At 40.8% G+C, this 17,634-nt stretch overlaps 2 protein-coding genes across 3 annotated transcripts in view; one reads left to right on the forward strand and one right to left on the reverse strand.

The window, feature by feature from the left end:
- Window positions 1–14,061, reverse strand: part of LOC115411495 (tomoregulin-1-like) — a 34,210-nt gene extending 20,149 nt beyond the window's left edge. For both annotated transcript variants that reach the window (XR_003934221.1, XM_030123661.1), the window contains exons 1-2: window positions 13,427–14,061; window positions 1,004–1,113 (exon numbers count right to left, since the gene is read on the reverse strand). Coding sequence is in view for 1 of the 2 variants with exons in the window: in XM_030123661.1 (XP_029979521.1) it covers window positions 1,004–1,113; window positions 13,427–13,568 (252 nt within the window). In the remaining variant the exon portion in view is untranslated. The remainder of the gene's footprint in view (window positions 1–1,003; window positions 1,114–13,426) is intronic.
- LOC115411676 (melanoma receptor tyrosine-protein kinase-like) overlaps window positions 13,567–17,634 on the forward strand; it is a 118,812-nt gene continuing 114,744 nt past the window's right edge. Inside the window, exons 1-2 of the mRNA XM_030123887.1 lie at window positions 13,567–13,662; window positions 13,734–14,175. Of these exons, the coding sequence (XP_029979747.1) occupies window positions 13,567–13,662; window positions 13,734–14,175 (538 nt within the window). The remainder of the gene's footprint in view (window positions 13,663–13,733; window positions 14,176–17,634) is intronic.

Genomic DNA, 17,634 nt, shown 5'->3' on the forward strand with positions numbered 1-17,634 from the left:
AACTGGAGAAATGTTGGACTGAAGTCTGGACCTGATATGAACAAATGAGGAGACGGAACTAATGAAGAAGGAATTCATTGAAAGAAAATGAACGAAAATTGAGTAAAATAATGAAAAAAATGAACAAAACTGAACAGAAATCGACAAAATAATGAAAAAAATGAACAAAACCGAATGAAAATTCAGCAAAATAATGAAAAAAAAAGAATAAAACTGAACAGAAATGGACAAAATAATTTAAAAAAGATTCTCTTTTTTAAAGAAGAACAGTTAAAAAAGACTAATATCACTGCTTTAAGGAATTACTTTGTGACTTTTTACCCCCTGGTCCGTCTCCATCGTTGCCACAGCCTTAGAGCCGGCTGTGACCGGTGGGGGCTCATGGTCTTCAGTTCTGGATGAGAACTGAATGAGGAGTCTCTTGGATGAGAGACAAAATGTTTTCAAAAGAGCTAAACCAGTCCAGCTGAACCGAGAAGAACTACCAAGAACCAGTGTTCGTAACTCAGAGCTCCTCCTTCACCCTGAACTCTGTGCATGTGTGGATCCACTCTTTCTGTTTGAATCCAACAGTTTCCAGGTTGTTCCATACACAGAAACAGTTGAATCTGGTCCCAGTCATGTGTCTGTCCAATTAGATTCAATTCATATCAATATTAGTTGAGTTCTAATTTTAAATGTGTGGGAAATGGGATTTTCAGTGTTCAGTGTAAATGTCCACAGAGTCCACATTCCACAGTGGATGTGGACAATTTAGTTCCACATACAAGAGACTGTTCTAAGCTACAGGTGGATCCAACTGGAGGAGAATCGGAGTTGTCTGGAATTTTTTATGAATTTTGGAAAATTGCTCAACATTGACCTGGGGTGAATGTGAACCTACACAGACGTATGGGCTCCAGAGCTTTTTTGGAGCAGCGTCTAGTGGTCGTCAACGGTATTACACTTCAACAAACCCCAGAACCAGCCTCTGTTTTCCTACGTCAGTATCTGTGTGACTTACGTGGAACTGACAAACACACTTGATGTCGGCTCCGTTTTCTCGACAGGTTCCTCCGAAGCGACACGTTCCGGCGTCGCAAACACGAAGGTCGCTCTTCTTCTCTGACAGATCTGAAAAAACAGTGAAAACCAACAACGGTCAATGCGTTGAACGGGTTCAGCAGCATGAGACCAGGAACTAAAAGCCTGAAAGGTCGGTACCAGGTTGATCCACATCCACTGAAAAGTAAACAACAGGAGGAACCACGTGACCGTCGGCCTCAGACCGCTCATTACCGGAGCCTCTGATTGGACGCTTGGAGACAATTCCAGCTGATAATGACACGGTCAGGCCCTTTAATTAGAGAATACCTCGCTGTGCTGAGTCAACACAATGAGACGCTGACTCAGAGGAGCTGAAGCACCGCTCCCACAATCCCCTGGGGCAGCTGAGGGTCCGCTGCCGCTTACGCTTCCACGGGTTTCAGGTTTTAGGATCACTGGTTCGAAATACAGGATTTCACCGCAGCGTTAACGTTCACGTGTAACTGAACGAGTAGAAAATAAAGAAATAAATGATAAAAAACAACTACAATATGAAAGAAAATAAGCAAAGATTTGACAAAAAGCAATAAAAATGAACAAAACAATTAAAGAAATGAACAGAATTAAAGAAAACGATTGAAACAAGTGAGCAAAAAAAAAAAATCAACAAAATAAAATTGAAGAAAATAATCAAATTATCAATAAATTAATACACAAAAGGGAAAAATAATTATATACAAGAAACTGAGCAAAAATTCAACAAAAATCAATAAAATTAACAGAATTAAAGAAAATAATCAATAAAAACCTTACATAAAACAAAGAAATGCACAATAAAAGGAACGAAAAAGAAATACAATAGGAAAGAATAGAAGCAGAAATTTGACAAAGCAACAAAACAATCGATAAAATTAACAGAATTAAAGACAATAATCAAAACAAGTGAGCAAAAAAAATCAACAAAATAAAACTGAAGAAAATAATGAAATTATCAATAAATTAATACATAATAAAAGGGAAAAAAAATTATATCCAAGAAATTGAGCAGGAATTCAACAAAAGGAAAAATAAACAAAACTAATTAAAGAAAATAATCTTTTTTTTTTTTTTTTTTTTTACAAAAATAAAGAAATACAAAATAAAAGGAACAAAAAATAAGACGGAAATGAGCGACAATTCAACAAAAAGTAACACTAATTACCAAAATAATCCATAAAAATTAACAGAATATTAAACAAAATGAACGAAATTAACAAAAAGAACAGAATTAAAGAAAATAATCAATAATTTTTTTCTTTACAAAAACAAAGAAATACAACATAAAAGGAACAAAAAATAACTACCGCATACAAGGAAATGAGGAACAATTCAACAAAAAGTAACACAAATTAACGCGCAAAAATGAACAGAATATTCAACAAAATGAACAAATTAATAAAATAAACAGAATAAAACAAAATAATCAATAAAAAATTCACAAAAACACACAATAAAAGGAACAAATACAAACAAAATAATCAATAAAATGAACAAAGTATTCAATAAAATAAATAAAATATTCAATACAATGAATAAAACTTCACCTAAATGCTTTAAAAATGACCCTAATGTGAATGTTATCGTCTATCGGTCTCTTATATTTTCTGTTCAGCTGACGTTCGTTCAACATCTGGATGGAAATGATGAACTGGTGTTTTTCTTCTTTTTCATCCTGGACTCATGTTAAATACTCTGTGATGTTTGTCGTGGGTTTTATCAGGTAAAGGTGGGTTTGGTCCCGGTGGAAACCGTCTGCAAATGTGGGAATAAACCAGCCTCCGCCCGACTCACACCCGGTCGCCACGGAGACCGCTTCCCCTCCGTGTCATTGGTTGCATCAGCAGGTTGTTTATAGAGCGACACAGGTCTGATGGGAGAGCAGGTGAAGACGGCTGTCCTCGTTTAGGATCAGACAGATGGACTACGGACACGTGGTTCAACCTAGGGCTCCACTTTGGCTCATTAAAGGGTCCGGTCTGTTCTGAGGTCTGGTCCAGTCTGGTCCAGTCTTTTCTGAAGTCTGGTCCGGTCTGGTCCAGTCTGGTCCGGTTTGTTCTGAGGTCTGGTCTGAAGTCTGGTCCGGTCTGTTCTGAAGTCTGGTCCGGTCTGGTCTGAAGTCCGGTCTGTTCTGAAGTCTGGTCCGGTCTGGTCTGAAGTCTGGTCCGGTCTGGTCTGAAGTCCGGTCTGTTCTGAAGTCTGGTCCGGTCTGGTCTGAAGTCTGGTCCGGTCTGTTCTGAAGTCTGGTCCGGTCTGGTCTGAAGTCTGGTCTGAAGTCTGGTCCGGTCTGGTCTGAAGTCCGGTCTGTTCTGAAGTCTGGTCCGGTCTGGTCTGAAGTCTGGTCCGGTCTGGTCTGAAGTCTGGTCTGAAGTCTGGTCCGGTCTGTTCTGAAGTCTGGTCCGGTCTGGTCTGAAGTCTGGTCTGGTCCAGTCTGTTCTGAGGTCTGGTCCAGTCTGGTCCGGTCTGTTCTGAAGTCTGGTCCGGTCTGGTCTGAAGTCTGGTCCGGTCTGGTCTGAAGTCTGGTCTGGTCTGAAGTCTGGTCCGGTCTGTTCTGAAGTCTGGTCCAGTCTGGTCTGGTCTGGTCTGAAGTCTGGTCCGGTCTGTTCTGAAGTCTGGTCCGGTCTGTTCTGAAGTCTGGTCCGGTCTGGTCTGAAGTCTGGTCTGAAGTCTGGTCCGGTCTGTTCTGAAGTCTGGTCCGGTCTGGTCTGAAGTCTGGTCTGGTCCAGTCTGTTCTGAGGTCTGGTCCAGTCTGGTCCGGTCTGTTCTGAAGTCTGGTCCGGTCTGGTCTGAAGTCTGGTCTGGTCTGAAGTCTGGTCCGGTCTGTTCTGAAGTCTGGTCCGGTCTGTTCTGAAGTCTGGTCCGGTCTGGTCTGAAGTCTGGTCTGGTCTGGTCTGAAGTCTGGTCTGAAGTCTGGTCCGGTCTGTTCTGAAGTCTGGTCCGGTCTGGTCTGAAGTCTGGTCTGGTCCAGTCTGTTCTGAGGTCTGGTCCAGTCTGGTCCGGTCTGTTCTGAAGTCTGGTCCGGTCTGGTCTGAAGTCTGGTCTGGTCTGAAGTCTGGTCCGGTCTGTTCTGAAGTCTGGTCCGGTCTGTTCTGAAGTCTGGTCCGGTCTGGTCTGAAGTCTGGTCTGGTCCAGTCTGTTCTGAGGTCTGGTCCAGTCTGGTCCGGTCTGTTCTGAAGTCTGGTCCAGTCTGGTCTGAAGTCTGGTCCGGTCTGGTCTGAAGTCTGGTCCGGTCTGTTCTGAAGTCTGGTCCGGTCTGGTCTGAAGTTTGGTCCGGTCTGGTCTGAAGTCTGGTCTGGTCCAGTCTGTTCTGAGGTCTGGTCCAGTCTGGTCCGGTCTGTTCTGAAGTCTGGTCCGGTCTGGTCTGAAGTCTGGTCTGAAGTCTGGTCCGGTCTGTTCTGAAGTCTGGTCCGGTCTGGTCTGAAGTCTGGTCCAGTCTGTTCTGAGGTCTGGTCCAGTCTGGTCCGGTCTGTTCTGAAGTCTGGTCTGGTCCAGTCTGTTCTGAGGTCTGGTCCAGTCTGGTCCGGTCTGTTCTGAAGTCTGGTCCGGTCTGGTCTGAAGTCTGGTCCGGTCTGGTCTGAAGTCTGGTCTGAAGTCTGGTCCGGTCTGTTCTGAAGTCTGGTCCGGTCTGGTCTGAAGTCTGGTCCGGTCTGTTCTGAAGTCTGGTCCGGTCTGGTCTGAAGTCTGGTCTGAAGTCTGGTCCGGTCTGGTCTGAAGTCTGGTCTGGTCCAGTCTGTTCTGAGGTCTGGTCCAGTCTGGTCCGGTCTGTTCTGAAGTCTGGTCCGGTCTGGTCTGAAGTCTGGTCTGGTCTGAAGTCTGGTCCGGTCTGTTCTGAAGTCTGGTCCGGTCTGGTCTGAAGTCTGGTCCGGTCTGGTCTGAAGTCTGGTCTGGTCTGAAGTCTGGTCCGGTCTGTTCTGAAGTCTGGTCCGGTCTGTTCTGAAGTCTGGTCTGGTCTGGTCTGAAGTCTGGTCCGGTCTGTTCTGAAGTCTGGTCCGGTCTGGTCTGAAGTCTGGTCTGAAGTCTGGTCCGGTCTGTTCTGAAGTCTGGTCCGGTCTGGTCTGAAGTCTGGTCTGGTCCAGTCTGTTCTGAGGTCTGGTCCAGTCTGGTCCGGTCTGTTCTGAAGTCTGGTCCGGTCTGGTCTGAAGTCTGGTCTGGTCTGAAGTCTGGTCCGGTCTGTTCTGAAGTCTGGTCCGGTCTGGTCTGAAGTCTGGTCTGAAGTCTGGTCCGGTCTGTTCTGAAGTCTGGTCCGGTCTGGTCTGAAGTCTGGTCCGGTCTGTTCTGAAGTCTGGTCCGGTCTGGTCTGAAGTCTGGTCTGAAGTCTGGTCCGGTCTGTTCTGAAGTCTGGTCCGGTCTGTTCTGAAGTCTGGTCCGGTCTGGTCTGAAGTCTGGTCCGGTCTGTTCTGAAGTCTGGTCCGGTCTGGTCTGAAGTCTGGTCTGAAGTCTGGTCCGGTCTGTTCTGAAGTCTGGTCCGGTCTGGTCTGAAGTCTGGTCTGGTCCAGTCTGTTCTGAGGTCTGGTCCAGTCTGGTCCGGTCTGTTCTGAAGTCTGGTCCGGTCTGGTCTGAAGTCTGGTCTGGTCTGAAGTCTGGTCCGGTCTGTTCTGAAGTCTGGTCCGGTCTGGTCTGAAGTCTGGTCTGGTCCAGTCTGTTCTGAGGTCTGGTCCAGTCTGGTCCGGTCTGTTCTGAAGTCTGGTCCAGTCTGGTCTGAAGTCTGGTCCGGTCTGGTCTGAAGTCTGGTCCGGTCTGTTCTGAAGTCTGGTCCGGTCTGGTCTGAAGTCTGGTCCGGTCTGGTCTGAAGTCTGGTCTGGTCCAGTCTGTTCTGAGGTCTGGTCCAGTCTGGTCCGGTCTGTTCTGAAGTCTGGTCCGGTCTGGTCTGAAGTCTGGTCTGAAGTCTGGTCCGGTCTGTTCTGAAGTCTGGTCCGGTCTGGTCTGAAGTCTGGTCTGGTCCAGTCTGTTCTGAGGTCTGATCCAGTCTGGTCCGGTCTGTTCTGAAGTCTGGTCCGGTCTGGTCTGAAGTCTGGTCTGGTCTGAAGTCTGGTCCGGTCTGTTCTGAAGTCTGGTCCGGTCTGGTCTGAAGTCTGGTCCGGTCTGGTCTGAAGTCTGGTCTGAAGTCTGGTCCGGTCTGTTCTGAAGTCTGGTCCGGTCTGGTCTGAAGTCTGGTCCGGTCTGTTCTGAAGTCTGGTCCGGTCTGGTCTGAAGTCTGGTCTGAAGTCTGGTCCGGTCTGTTCTGAAGTCTGGTCCGGTCTGTTCTGAAGTCTGGTCCGGTCTGGTCTGAAGTCTGGTCCGGTCTGTTCTGAAGTCTGGTCCGGTCTGGTCTGAAGTCTGGTCTGAAGTCTGGTCCGGTCTGTTCTGAAGTCTGGTCCGGTCTGGTCTGAAGTCTGGTCTGGTCCAGTCTGTTCTGAGGTCTGGTCCAGTCTGGTCCGGTCTGTTCTGAAGTCTGGTCCGGTCTGGTCTGAAGTCTGGTCTGGTCTGAAGTCTGGTCCGGTCTGTTCTGAAGTCTGGTCCGGTCTGGTCTGAAGTCTGGTCTGGTCCAGTCTGTTCTGAGGTCTGGTCCAGTCTGGTCCGGTCTGTTCTGAAGTCTGGTCCAGTCTGGTCTGAAGTCTGGTCCGGTCTGGTCTGAAGTCTGGTCCGGTCTGTTCTGAAGTCTGGTCCGGTCTGGTCTGAAGTCTGGTCCGGTCTGGTCTGAAGTCTGGTCTGGTCCAGTCTGTTCTGAGGTCTGGTCCAGTCTGGTCCGGTCTGTTCTGAAGTCTGGTCCGGTCTGGTCTGAAGTCTGGTCTGAAGTCTGGTCCGGTCTGTTCTGAAGTCTGGTCCGGTCTGGTCTGAAGTCTGGTCTGGTCCAGTCTGTTCTGAGGTCTGGTCCAGTCTGGTCCGGTCTGTTCTGAAGTCTGGTCCGGTCTGGTCTGAAGTCTGGTCTGAAGTCTGGTCCGGTCTGTTCTGAAGTCTGGTCCGGTCTGGTCTGAAGTCTGGTCTGAAGTCTGGTCCGGTCTGTTCTGAAGTCTGGTCCGGTCTGTTCTGAAGTCTGGTCCGGTCTGGTCTGAAGTCTGGTCTGAAGTCTGGTCCGGTCTGTTCTGAAGTCTGGTCCGGTCTGTTCTGAAGTCTGGTCCAGTCTGTTCTGAGGTCTGGTCCAGTCTGGTCCGGTCTGTTCTGAAGTCTGGTCCAGTCTGGTCTGGTCTGGTCCAGTCTGGTCCAATGGTAAAAAAAACAAATGTGGACTTAACAGAGTAACAAGAAGAAGAAAAACCACAAAACAACAATCAAATTGAGCAACACGAACAAACAAAACAAATAAAAACAAGACTAGTCCATTAAAAGAACAAAAAAAAATTCAATAAAATGAACAAAATGATCGACAGAAAGAACGAAAATTAACTAAGCAGGATAGCGGATATGAAGAAAAAGAAAATAAATGTCATTACAATTAACAAAAATATTAATTAAAACGCCAAGAATACTTAATCAGTTTAACACAAAATGAATCAAATGCTGAATAAACTGAACCAAACAGGACAAAATGATGAAATAAATGAATAAAATAATAAACAAAAGGAATGAAAATGAACAAAGTACTCTGCAAAAAAAAAAATGCCCAGCTGTAAATAAACTTAATATTCCTAAATCTGGTCCAATTGGTTTATATTGAGTAAAAAATTCTGCCAGTGGGGTCAGAAACAAATTCTTGGCTAGAATTCTTAAAACAAGCAAAAAAAAAAAAAGTGTATCAACTAAAAAAAACAAAACAAGACAAAACATAATGTGCCTTAAAACTACACAAAAATGTTAGACTTTTAGCAAACAGTGCTTAGCACAGGAAATAAAATCACCTTGATATTAGCTGGAAAATCTTACAAAGAAAAAATTATATATATATATATATATATATATATATTTTTTTTTTTTTTTTTTAATAAGCTTTTTTCCCCTATTTAGATACATTGTAAAAAAAAAAAAAAAAAAAAAAAAAAAAGCAAAAAAAATGGTATTATTCCAGCAGCAGGGGTGCCACAAAAATACTGTTAAATAACGGAAAATAACCATCTCATAAAAATACAGTAATTTTCCATAATTCAAATACAGTTTTTTGCCCTAACTTTACATGAGATTTTACTTCTTTTTTTTTTCACTTTTTAATGTTTAAGAAAGAATATTTTCATGTATTAAAACAATCCAATTCCCTATAAATATATATATAAATAATTTTCAGTGAGACTCAGTTGTCCAATCCACTGATAAAAACTGTATTTGGACAGTTTATCAGTGCTTATACATGTTATACATTCACAAAAATACATTTATTCAACAGTTTTGTTGTGAAACCTCCTGTAATTACACAAGATATTTGTCAATGAACAAACAAGTCTGGTTCAACTGACAGAACTAATACTTCTGTTACCGTTAACTGTCAGTAATTTTTTTTTTTTTTTTTTTACAGTATTAAACTTTAAATTAACAGTTTAATCTCATCAATAGAAAAGAAATATTTGTGAAATTACAATACATTTGCAAATGTATTTTAACTGTATTTTTCTGTGAAAAAAGAAAAAAAATTCTTTTAAAAAATGGAAATTTTATGGTTATTCACAGTTACAGTTTTTTTTGTGTTATTTTACATTTGACATGTAAAATCAGTCTGGTTTTGGAATTTCATTGATATTTTCCTGTATCTGAAAAAAACAGGAAAAATCTGTCAAATAAACAGTGAAAATTCTGTTAAATTACAGATTTTTTTACAGTGCAAAAATAAGACAAATGTTCTAGAAATAAGGCTTTTGTCACTTTCTTAGAAATAATTTTTTGCAGTGCATTCAAAGAAATGAGTGAAAAAGAACAAAATTATGAAGAAAATTAATGAAAAAAAAAAATCACAAACTATTCAACAAAATGAACAAAATCGTCAATAAAATCAACCCAAATGAACAAAAGGAATCGAATCCAATGGAAGAACTGATGAAACGACTGCACTCTAAATGCTAAACACATTATTTTCTGTTTTAAAGTTCATTCCATCCGGTTAACTGAACCCAGATGAGGTCGAACTGGGCCTCGGCTTCTCAACTGGTGGTCTGTGACCCCAGACCGGGTCTCAGACCGGATCGGACCGGGTGGGACCAGGCTTTATTTGTCCCGATGTTGAACCCTGCGTGGATTTAAGCGACTCGTTGGATTCTGGTTCCAGCTGATTCTACACTGAAGGAAACGTGGATCCAATACATGAATCCTTTTAAACCTGGGGTGTCCAACATATGGCCCCCGGACCAAAACTGGCCCCCTAAAGGGTCCGATCCGGTCCTGTGGGAAGAATTTGTGAAATGAAAAAATTACACTGAACATGAAATGTCTTTAATATAAATCAGTGTAATTGTTCTTAAATGTTGTGTGTATTTGTAGATCCTCTGTGATCTGAACGATATAACGAATGGGGTGGAAGAAAATAACGGTTCTGCAATAAATATTTCATTTTACAATACTATATCGATATTAAAAAGTACTGTATGGATATTTTTAGGTGTTTATTCAAATGCAGATATTGTGGAGTTTTATTTTTGTTTTTCTTTTTTGTTAATATTTTATTTATTCGTATTTAACACTCTTATTCAGTAATGTTATTTCCTTTGTTGGAACTGAACTAAAATAATGTTCTGATGTTAGTTCTGAACTAATACACTGTAAAAAAAAAAAAAAAAATCTGTAATTTAACTAAATTTTCACTGTTTATTTGACAGATTTTTCCTGTATTTTTCAGATCAATGAAAGGACACAAACAGACTGTGATTTCACATGTCAAATGGAAAAGAACAGGAAAAAACTGGAACTGTGAAGAACCATAAAATTTCCACTTTTTAAAAAGATTTTCTTTTTTCACAGAAAAATACAGTTCAAATACATTTGCAAATGTATAGTAATTTCACAACTATTTCTTTTCTATTTATGAGATTAAACTGTTATTTCAAAGTTTAATATTGTAAAAAAAAAAAAAAAAACAATAATAAAATAAAACCAGATAAAATTACTGACAGTTAACGGTAACAGAAGTATTAGTTCTGTCAGTTGAACCAGACTTGTTTGTTCATTGACAAATATCTTGTGTAATTACAGGAGGTTTCACAACAAAAATGTTGAATAAATGTATTTTTGTGAATGTATAACATGTATAAGCACTGATAAACTGTCCAAATACAGTTTTTATCAGTGGATTGGACAACTGAGTCTCACTGAAAATTATTTATATATATATTTATAGGGAATTGGATTGTTTTAATACATGAAAATATTCTTTATTAAACATTAAAAGTGAAAAAAATAAATAAATAAATAAATGCAAAATCTCATGTAAAGTTTAGGGCAAAAAACTGTATTTGAATTATGGAAAATTAATGTATTTTTATGAGATGGTTATTTTCTGTTATTTAACAGTATTTTTTGGCACCCCTGCTGCCGGAATAATACCGTTTTTTTTTATGAGTTTTTTTTTTTTTTTACAGTGTGGAATATGAAAATTTGAACAGGATCTTAAACCGTAATGTCTGTAAAATATAATTTAATTTTTAACACTGGAAAATTTGGTGATATAACATTAGATCCTGTTCTGATCAAATAAAAATGTGTTTAGTATTTGTGCAAATTTCTGGTGTAATTCAATTCTTCCAAGAAAAAAATCTTTAAAAAAAAACAAACAAAAAAATTGCCTTTTTTAACAGTATCATGATATAGTGGGATATATCGTATGGTGATCCTAGTGTTGTGATTTGTATTGTATCGCCAAATTCTTGCCGATACACAGCCCTAACAATGAACATGTGCAAATGCTAAACGGAGGCAGAATATTGATAAAAATACACTGATTTTTCTAAATAAATTTCAGGTTCACATTTTTTTAAAGGATATTTTGTAGATGTAACCATTTTCTTCATGTAATTTGACTTTTGTTTGCTCTAAAACACACAGATAAGTTTGTATTTGTCATCATTTCTAGGTTGTTCTGTTATTATTTTACCGGTCCCAGTCCGACCCATTTGAGGTGATCCTGGTCTGAATGTGGAACCTGAACTAAACTCCTGTCCCCTTTTATCTTCATCCTCTGGACTGAAGCTTCAGTCGAGCGGAAAATGTCCCGGATCCCGAGGAGCATCGAGGCCAGCGGAGACCTCCACGTCGGTCCGGATCCTCCTCAGGTCTCGTTTCGCTCCGATGGACTCGTCCTCGTCCGGTTCAGTTCAACGTTTCAGGCCATCACCACATCTGCTTCCTGTCCACTGGGATATTTCAGATCCTCATGCTGGTCCTGGATCTTCATAGCAGTTCCAGATCCTTGTGCTGGTTCTGGACCCTCATGTTGTTTCTGGATCCTCGTGCTGGTCCTGGATCCCCTTTCTGGTTCCAGATTCTCATGCTGGTCCTGGACCCTCAAGGTGGTTCCGGATCCTCATCCTGGTTCTGGATCCTCATAGTAGTTCCAGATCCTCGTGCTGGTCCTGGACCCTCAAGGTGGTTCCAGATCCTCATGTCGTTTCCGGACCCTCATGCTGGTTCTGGATCTTTATGGTGGTCTAGGATCCTGGTGCTGGTTCCAGGCCCTGTTGGATGGGTCCAGCTGTGGTTTTGGTCGGTCTCTGGTCCTTTGGTTCTGGTGGTCCCTTTGAGGTTCTGCTGGTGTTTGATTGGGCTCCAGTTGGAGGTGGTTTTGATGTCGGAGCAGATGTTGGTCACAGCTGTGGATGTAAAGTCAACGTATGTGAACCTCGCCCTGTTGGCGCTCTGTAATTAACCCGAAATAGAGCCTGAGGAGCGGGCGCCGCCCACAGCCGGAACATGTGACCACGGCGACGGGTCCGGGCTCTTTGGTTCAGCTTTTATCACTGGGTTTACAGATGTTTGACCCGGTTCTGATGGTGTGAACACAATCGGATTCAGACTGAACCAGTTCCACAAAAAAACACAAAACTTTCAATAACAGCAAACAAACACGGACAACAAGAGTCCACCTGACCTGATGGAAACAGAACCGACAGGAAATGAGGAAGGACGGAAACAGAACCGACAGGAAATGAGGAAGGACGGAAACAGAACCGACAGGAAATGAGGAAGGACGGAAACAGAACCGACAGGAAATGAAGAAGGACGGAAACAGAACCGACAGGAAATGAGGAAGGACGGAAACAGAACCGACAGGAAATGAGGAAGGACGGAAACAGAACCGACAGGAAATGAAGAAGGACGGAAACAGAACCGACAGGAAATGAGGAAGGACGGAAACAGAACCGACAGGAAATGAGGAAGGACGGAAACAGAACCGACAGGAAATGAAGAAGGACGGAAACAGAACCGACAGGAAATGAGGAAGGACGGAAACAGAACCGACAGGAAATGAGGAAGGACGGAAACAGAACCGACAGGAAATGAAGAAGGACGGAAACAGAACCGACAGGAAATGAAGAAGGACGGAAACAGAACCGACAGGAAATGAGGAAGGACGGAAACAGAACCGACAGGAAATGAAGAAGGACGGAAACAGAACCGACAGGAAATGAGGAAGGACGGAAAAGGAACCGACAGGAAATGAGGAAGGACGGAAAAGGAACCCAGAAGAGCAGAGGAGTAAAAAACACCTGAACGGTAAAAAAGTATAAACACAACAACATATGAAGATAAAAACCCAAAAACACTTACAAAAAAAACCCCAATCACACACAACAACATAAAAAAGTAAAAACATAAAGACACAAAAACTGTATAAACACAAAAACCTAAAAAAAAAAATACAAAAAGCACATATAAACATTTAAAAATGAAAAAAAAAAAACCATAAAGGTAAAAACACGCCTTCAACATAAAAACATGCAAATGTCCATGAGTTCAAAACCAGAATTTGTTTTTGAGGGACACGTAGAAGATTAAATCCATAGAATGACACATGACCTGATAAAACCTCATCTGAGGTGAAGTTCCACCAGACTAGATCCACTTTCAGGTCTGAGTTTGTGAAACTGAAAAAACAGATTTTCCATCCAACTCACACCTAGAACATGTTCAGTGTTGGTTCTGGTCCGCAGGTTCTTCTTCATTCTGTTAAGTCTCCATGGAGACCTTCCATCCTAAACCCTGTCCAGTCCAGACCTGGACCAGGTGACCTTCTACAGACCTGGACCAGGTGACCTTCTACAGACCTGGACCAGCTGACCTTCTACAGCATCACCAGGTCCATCAGGCTGTGGTTGTCATGACAACAGAGACATGTTTTCAAGAGGCAGGTCCAGGGGTCAGCCTCAGCCTGTGACCTCTGACCTCTGCTAAGAACAGGAGGAGGACAGAAGAACATATACAAGAACCCCCACCCCCCACCCCCATGACCCCGGACCCGGACCGGAGCACCCACCTGGGCAGTCGGCGGCCTTCCCGGGGCCGCAGTCCGGGCTGCCGCTGCCTCCGCCGCGGGGGAAGGAGCTCCGGACGGCGTCAGGGAGAAGCAGGAGGAGCAGCGGGAGCAGGAGCCAGGAGGAGCGGCACAAAGGAGCCATGATGGAGGCGGAGGAGGGGGAGGGGGTGCGGATGAATGGGGCTGAAAACAGGAGAAAAAGGAGCCGAAGGACCGAGCACCGAGCCGCTCCTCAGGTAATCCGCACAGAAAACGGGGTTAATCCGGTGTTGGTCCCGGTCGTGGTTCGGGGTGCGAGTCCGAGCAGGAGACCCGGGGAAAACAAAGGCACAGCGGGGCCTGGGGCTTCACACGCCGACCCCCACCCCCTGAAAGCAGCCTGCTCACAGCCCGGACCGAGCCTCCATCCCCCCGCCCGAACAGCCGAGCCGAGCCGCGGACACCGAAAACACCCAGGGGACGCGGAGCGGAGCCCGGCAGCGTCCAGGCCGACGAGGAGCGAGTGCGCGCCGGGCAGGGAGGCGTGGGAGCGGGCGGTGGATCGGACGGACGGACCGGGACCGGGACCGGGGTTCGTCTGCTGCTTTCACCGCCGACTCACATCAACAAAGGCCCGTACCACGTGACCACCGGAGGCCACTCCCACCGAGAGCGAGACAATCAGACCCCCCTCCGCGCGCTCCCCCTCCGGTTCCATTTCCGCCCCAGTGAAACCAGGACGCACGAGCTCCGGGTTCTTCCGGGTTCTGGTGGGTTCGGAGCATCACATGACACCGAAGAACAAATCACAGACCGCCCCCCCATTAAACCCCATTAACCCCCCTACCACCACCCACACTGTACAAAAAAAAAAAAAAAAGAAAGAAAAAACAGTATTATTCCTTCAGCACTGGTGCCGGAATAATCCTGTTAAATAACAGAAAAGAACCATCTGATAAAATACGGTCATTTTCCATCATTCAAATACAGTTTTTTGCCCTAACTTTACATGAGATTTTACATTTTTTTTTTCACTTTTTAATGTTTAATAAAGAATATTTACATGTATTAAAACAATCCAATTCGCTATAAATATATATATAAATAATTTTCAGTGAGACTCAGTTGTCCAATCCACTGATAAAAACTGTATTTGGACAGTTTATCAGTGCTTATACATGTTATACATTCACAAAAATACATTTATTCAACAGTTTTGTTGTGAAACCTCCTGTAATTACACAAGATATTTGTCAATGAACAAACAAGTCTGGTTCAACTGACAGAACTAATACTTCTGTTACCGTTAACTGTCAGGAATTTTATCTGGTTTGATTTTTTTTTTACAGTGTTAAACTTTAAATTAACAGTTTAATCTCATAAATAGAAAAGAAATATTTGTGAAATTATGATACATTTGCAAATGTATTTGAAGTGTATGTTTCAGCAAAAAAAAAAAAAAAAATTCTTTTAAAACATTTAAATTTTCTGGTTCTTCACAGTTCCAGTTTTTTCCTGTTCTTTTCCATTTGACATGTAAAATCACAGTCTGTTTGTGTCATTTCATTGATATTTTCCTGTATCTGAAAAATACAGGAAAAATCTGTCAAATAAACAGTAAAAATTCTGTTCAATTACAGATTTTTTTTTACAGTGCATACCACTGTAAATACTGAAAATACATTTAATTATCAACAATCATTTCATCTGTTCTATTATTGAATTTATTATTTTTCTTACAAATTCCATTTTTTACAATTTAACAAAATCCTTCGAAATTACAGATAAGACCAGAATTACAGATTTTTACCAGGAAAATTCTAAAATATCATTGAAAATCTGTTTTTATTTCATCAGGAACATTTCAGAAACATACATTTTAAAAAAGTTACACTTTTTCATGTAATATGTAGTAGTAATAAAATAATAATAATGATACTAATAATTTTATAAAGCACTTTTTTTCTTTTTTTATAATTTAAATGTCAAAATGCAACAGAGAAGTAAAAAATAAAAAAGAGGGTATTAAGGAACTGATAAAGAGGACAGTAAAAAAAAAAGTCCTACAATAACATAATTCTTTATCCCTGAAACTGAAAAAAGCAACAAAATCCTTTAGTATGAGCCAAGAGTTTCTTTTATTACATTCTGGACGTTGCCTGTTGCAGGTAATGTTTGATTTTATGTTTTTGTGAGTTTGCTCATCTGAGCCACAAAGACTGTTTATTTTATTTAAGTGTCTTCAATGATGATTCATTTCATTTCTACTTCTTTTTTTTTTTTTTTTTTTTTTTTTTACATTTCTTGTGTTTTTTGCTGGTAATAATAAGGTTCTGGATGGACGAGCTTCGACACGAGTGAGGAAAATAGAATAAAAAGTCAACATAAATAAATAAAAGCGTTCCTCGGGCTTTAAAGCAGCAGATGTTTGTCAGGACTGACCAGTAAAACCAGGACAGACGGTAAATTATTAAACCATGTTGACATTAAACACAGGTAGATACAGGTTATGGACGAAAGGGGGCGACGCTGAGCTGTGAACGGGTTCAGATGATGAGGATCAATAAGAATCTAAGGGTTATTGATCAGCAAGGAGATGTCCACAGTTACAGATACTTACAGAAGACTAGGAACTGGAATACCAACACAGATGAAAACAGTTTAAATATGTACAAATATATGAAAGATGTCCAATACAAACATAATCCAATTTATAATAATACAGGTATATACAACCTAAAAATATGCAAACCCAAAACATATGCAACCTAAAAATTCATAAACCCCAAAAAACTACATACAACCTAAAAATACATAAACCCCAAAAAATATATAAACCCAAAATATACACCCTAAAAATATATAAACCAAAAAATAATAAACCCAAAACATATGCAACCTAAAAATTCATAAACCCCAAAAAACTACATACAACCTAAAAATACATAAACCCCAAAAAATATATAAACCCAAAATATACACCCTAAAAATATATAAACCAAAAAAAAAAAAAAAAAAAACATATACAACCTAAAAATACATAAACCCAAAACATACACCCTAAAAAATATATAAACCAAAAAACATATAAACCCAAAACATATACAACCTAAAAATATATAAACCCAAAAAAAATTAACCCAAAACATATACAACCTAAAAATATGTAAACCCAAAAAATATATTAACCCAAAACATATACAACCTAAAAATATGTAAACCCAAAAAATATATTAACCCAAAACATATACAACCTAAAAATATGTAAACCCAAAAAATATATTAACCCAAAACATATACAACCTAAAAATATATAAACTCAAAACATATACAACCTAAAAATAATATATAAACCCCAAAAATATACAATCTAAAAGTACATAAACCCAAAACATACACCCTAAAAATATATAAACCAAAAAATATATGAACCCAAAAAATATACAATCTAAAAATATATAAACCTCAAAAATAAATAAACACTAAAAATACAGGGTGGGGAAGCAAAATGTACAATATTTTGAGGCAGGGATTGAAAGACAGTGTATGACCAATTAGTTTATTGAAAGTCATGAGAATTTATTTGCCACAAGAAAATGTACATAATAGAAAATGTTTTTATTCTATGTGTCCTCCTTCTTTCTCAATAACTGCCTTCACACGCTTCCTGAAACTTGCGCAAGTGTTCCTCAAATATTGGGGTGACAACTTCTCCCATTCTTCTTCAATAGTATCTTCCAGACTTTCTGGTAATAGTTTTGCTCATAGTCATTCTCTTCTTTCCATTATAAACAGTCTTTATGGACACTCCAACTATTTTTGAAATCTCCTTTGGTGTGACGAGTGCATTCAGCAAATCACACACTCTTTGACGTTTGCTTTCCTGATTACTCATATGGGCAAAAGTTTCTGAAAAGGTATGGATAATAGTGTTAGGTATGATTATGACATCAGTATATGTTTGGGTTCAAAACAACTGACGTAGTGTCTGCTGAGAAAAAACAACTACATGTTCAGTGTACATTTGGCTTCCCCACCCTGTATACACCCCCAAAAATATATAAACCCTGAAAATATACACCCTAAAAAATGTATAAACCCTGAAAATATACACCCTAAAAAATGTATAAACCCTGAAAATATAGACGCTATATATATAAACCCTTAAAAAATATACACCCTAAAAATATAGAAATCCTAAAAATGTATACCATTAAAACATGTTAACA

This window comes from Sphaeramia orbicularis, chromosome 20, assembly GCF_902148855.1.
Source record: "Sphaeramia orbicularis chromosome 20, fSphaOr1.1, whole genome shotgun sequence".
Classification (NCBI taxonomy): Eukaryota; Metazoa; Chordata; class Actinopteri; order Kurtiformes; family Apogonidae; genus Sphaeramia; species Sphaeramia orbicularis.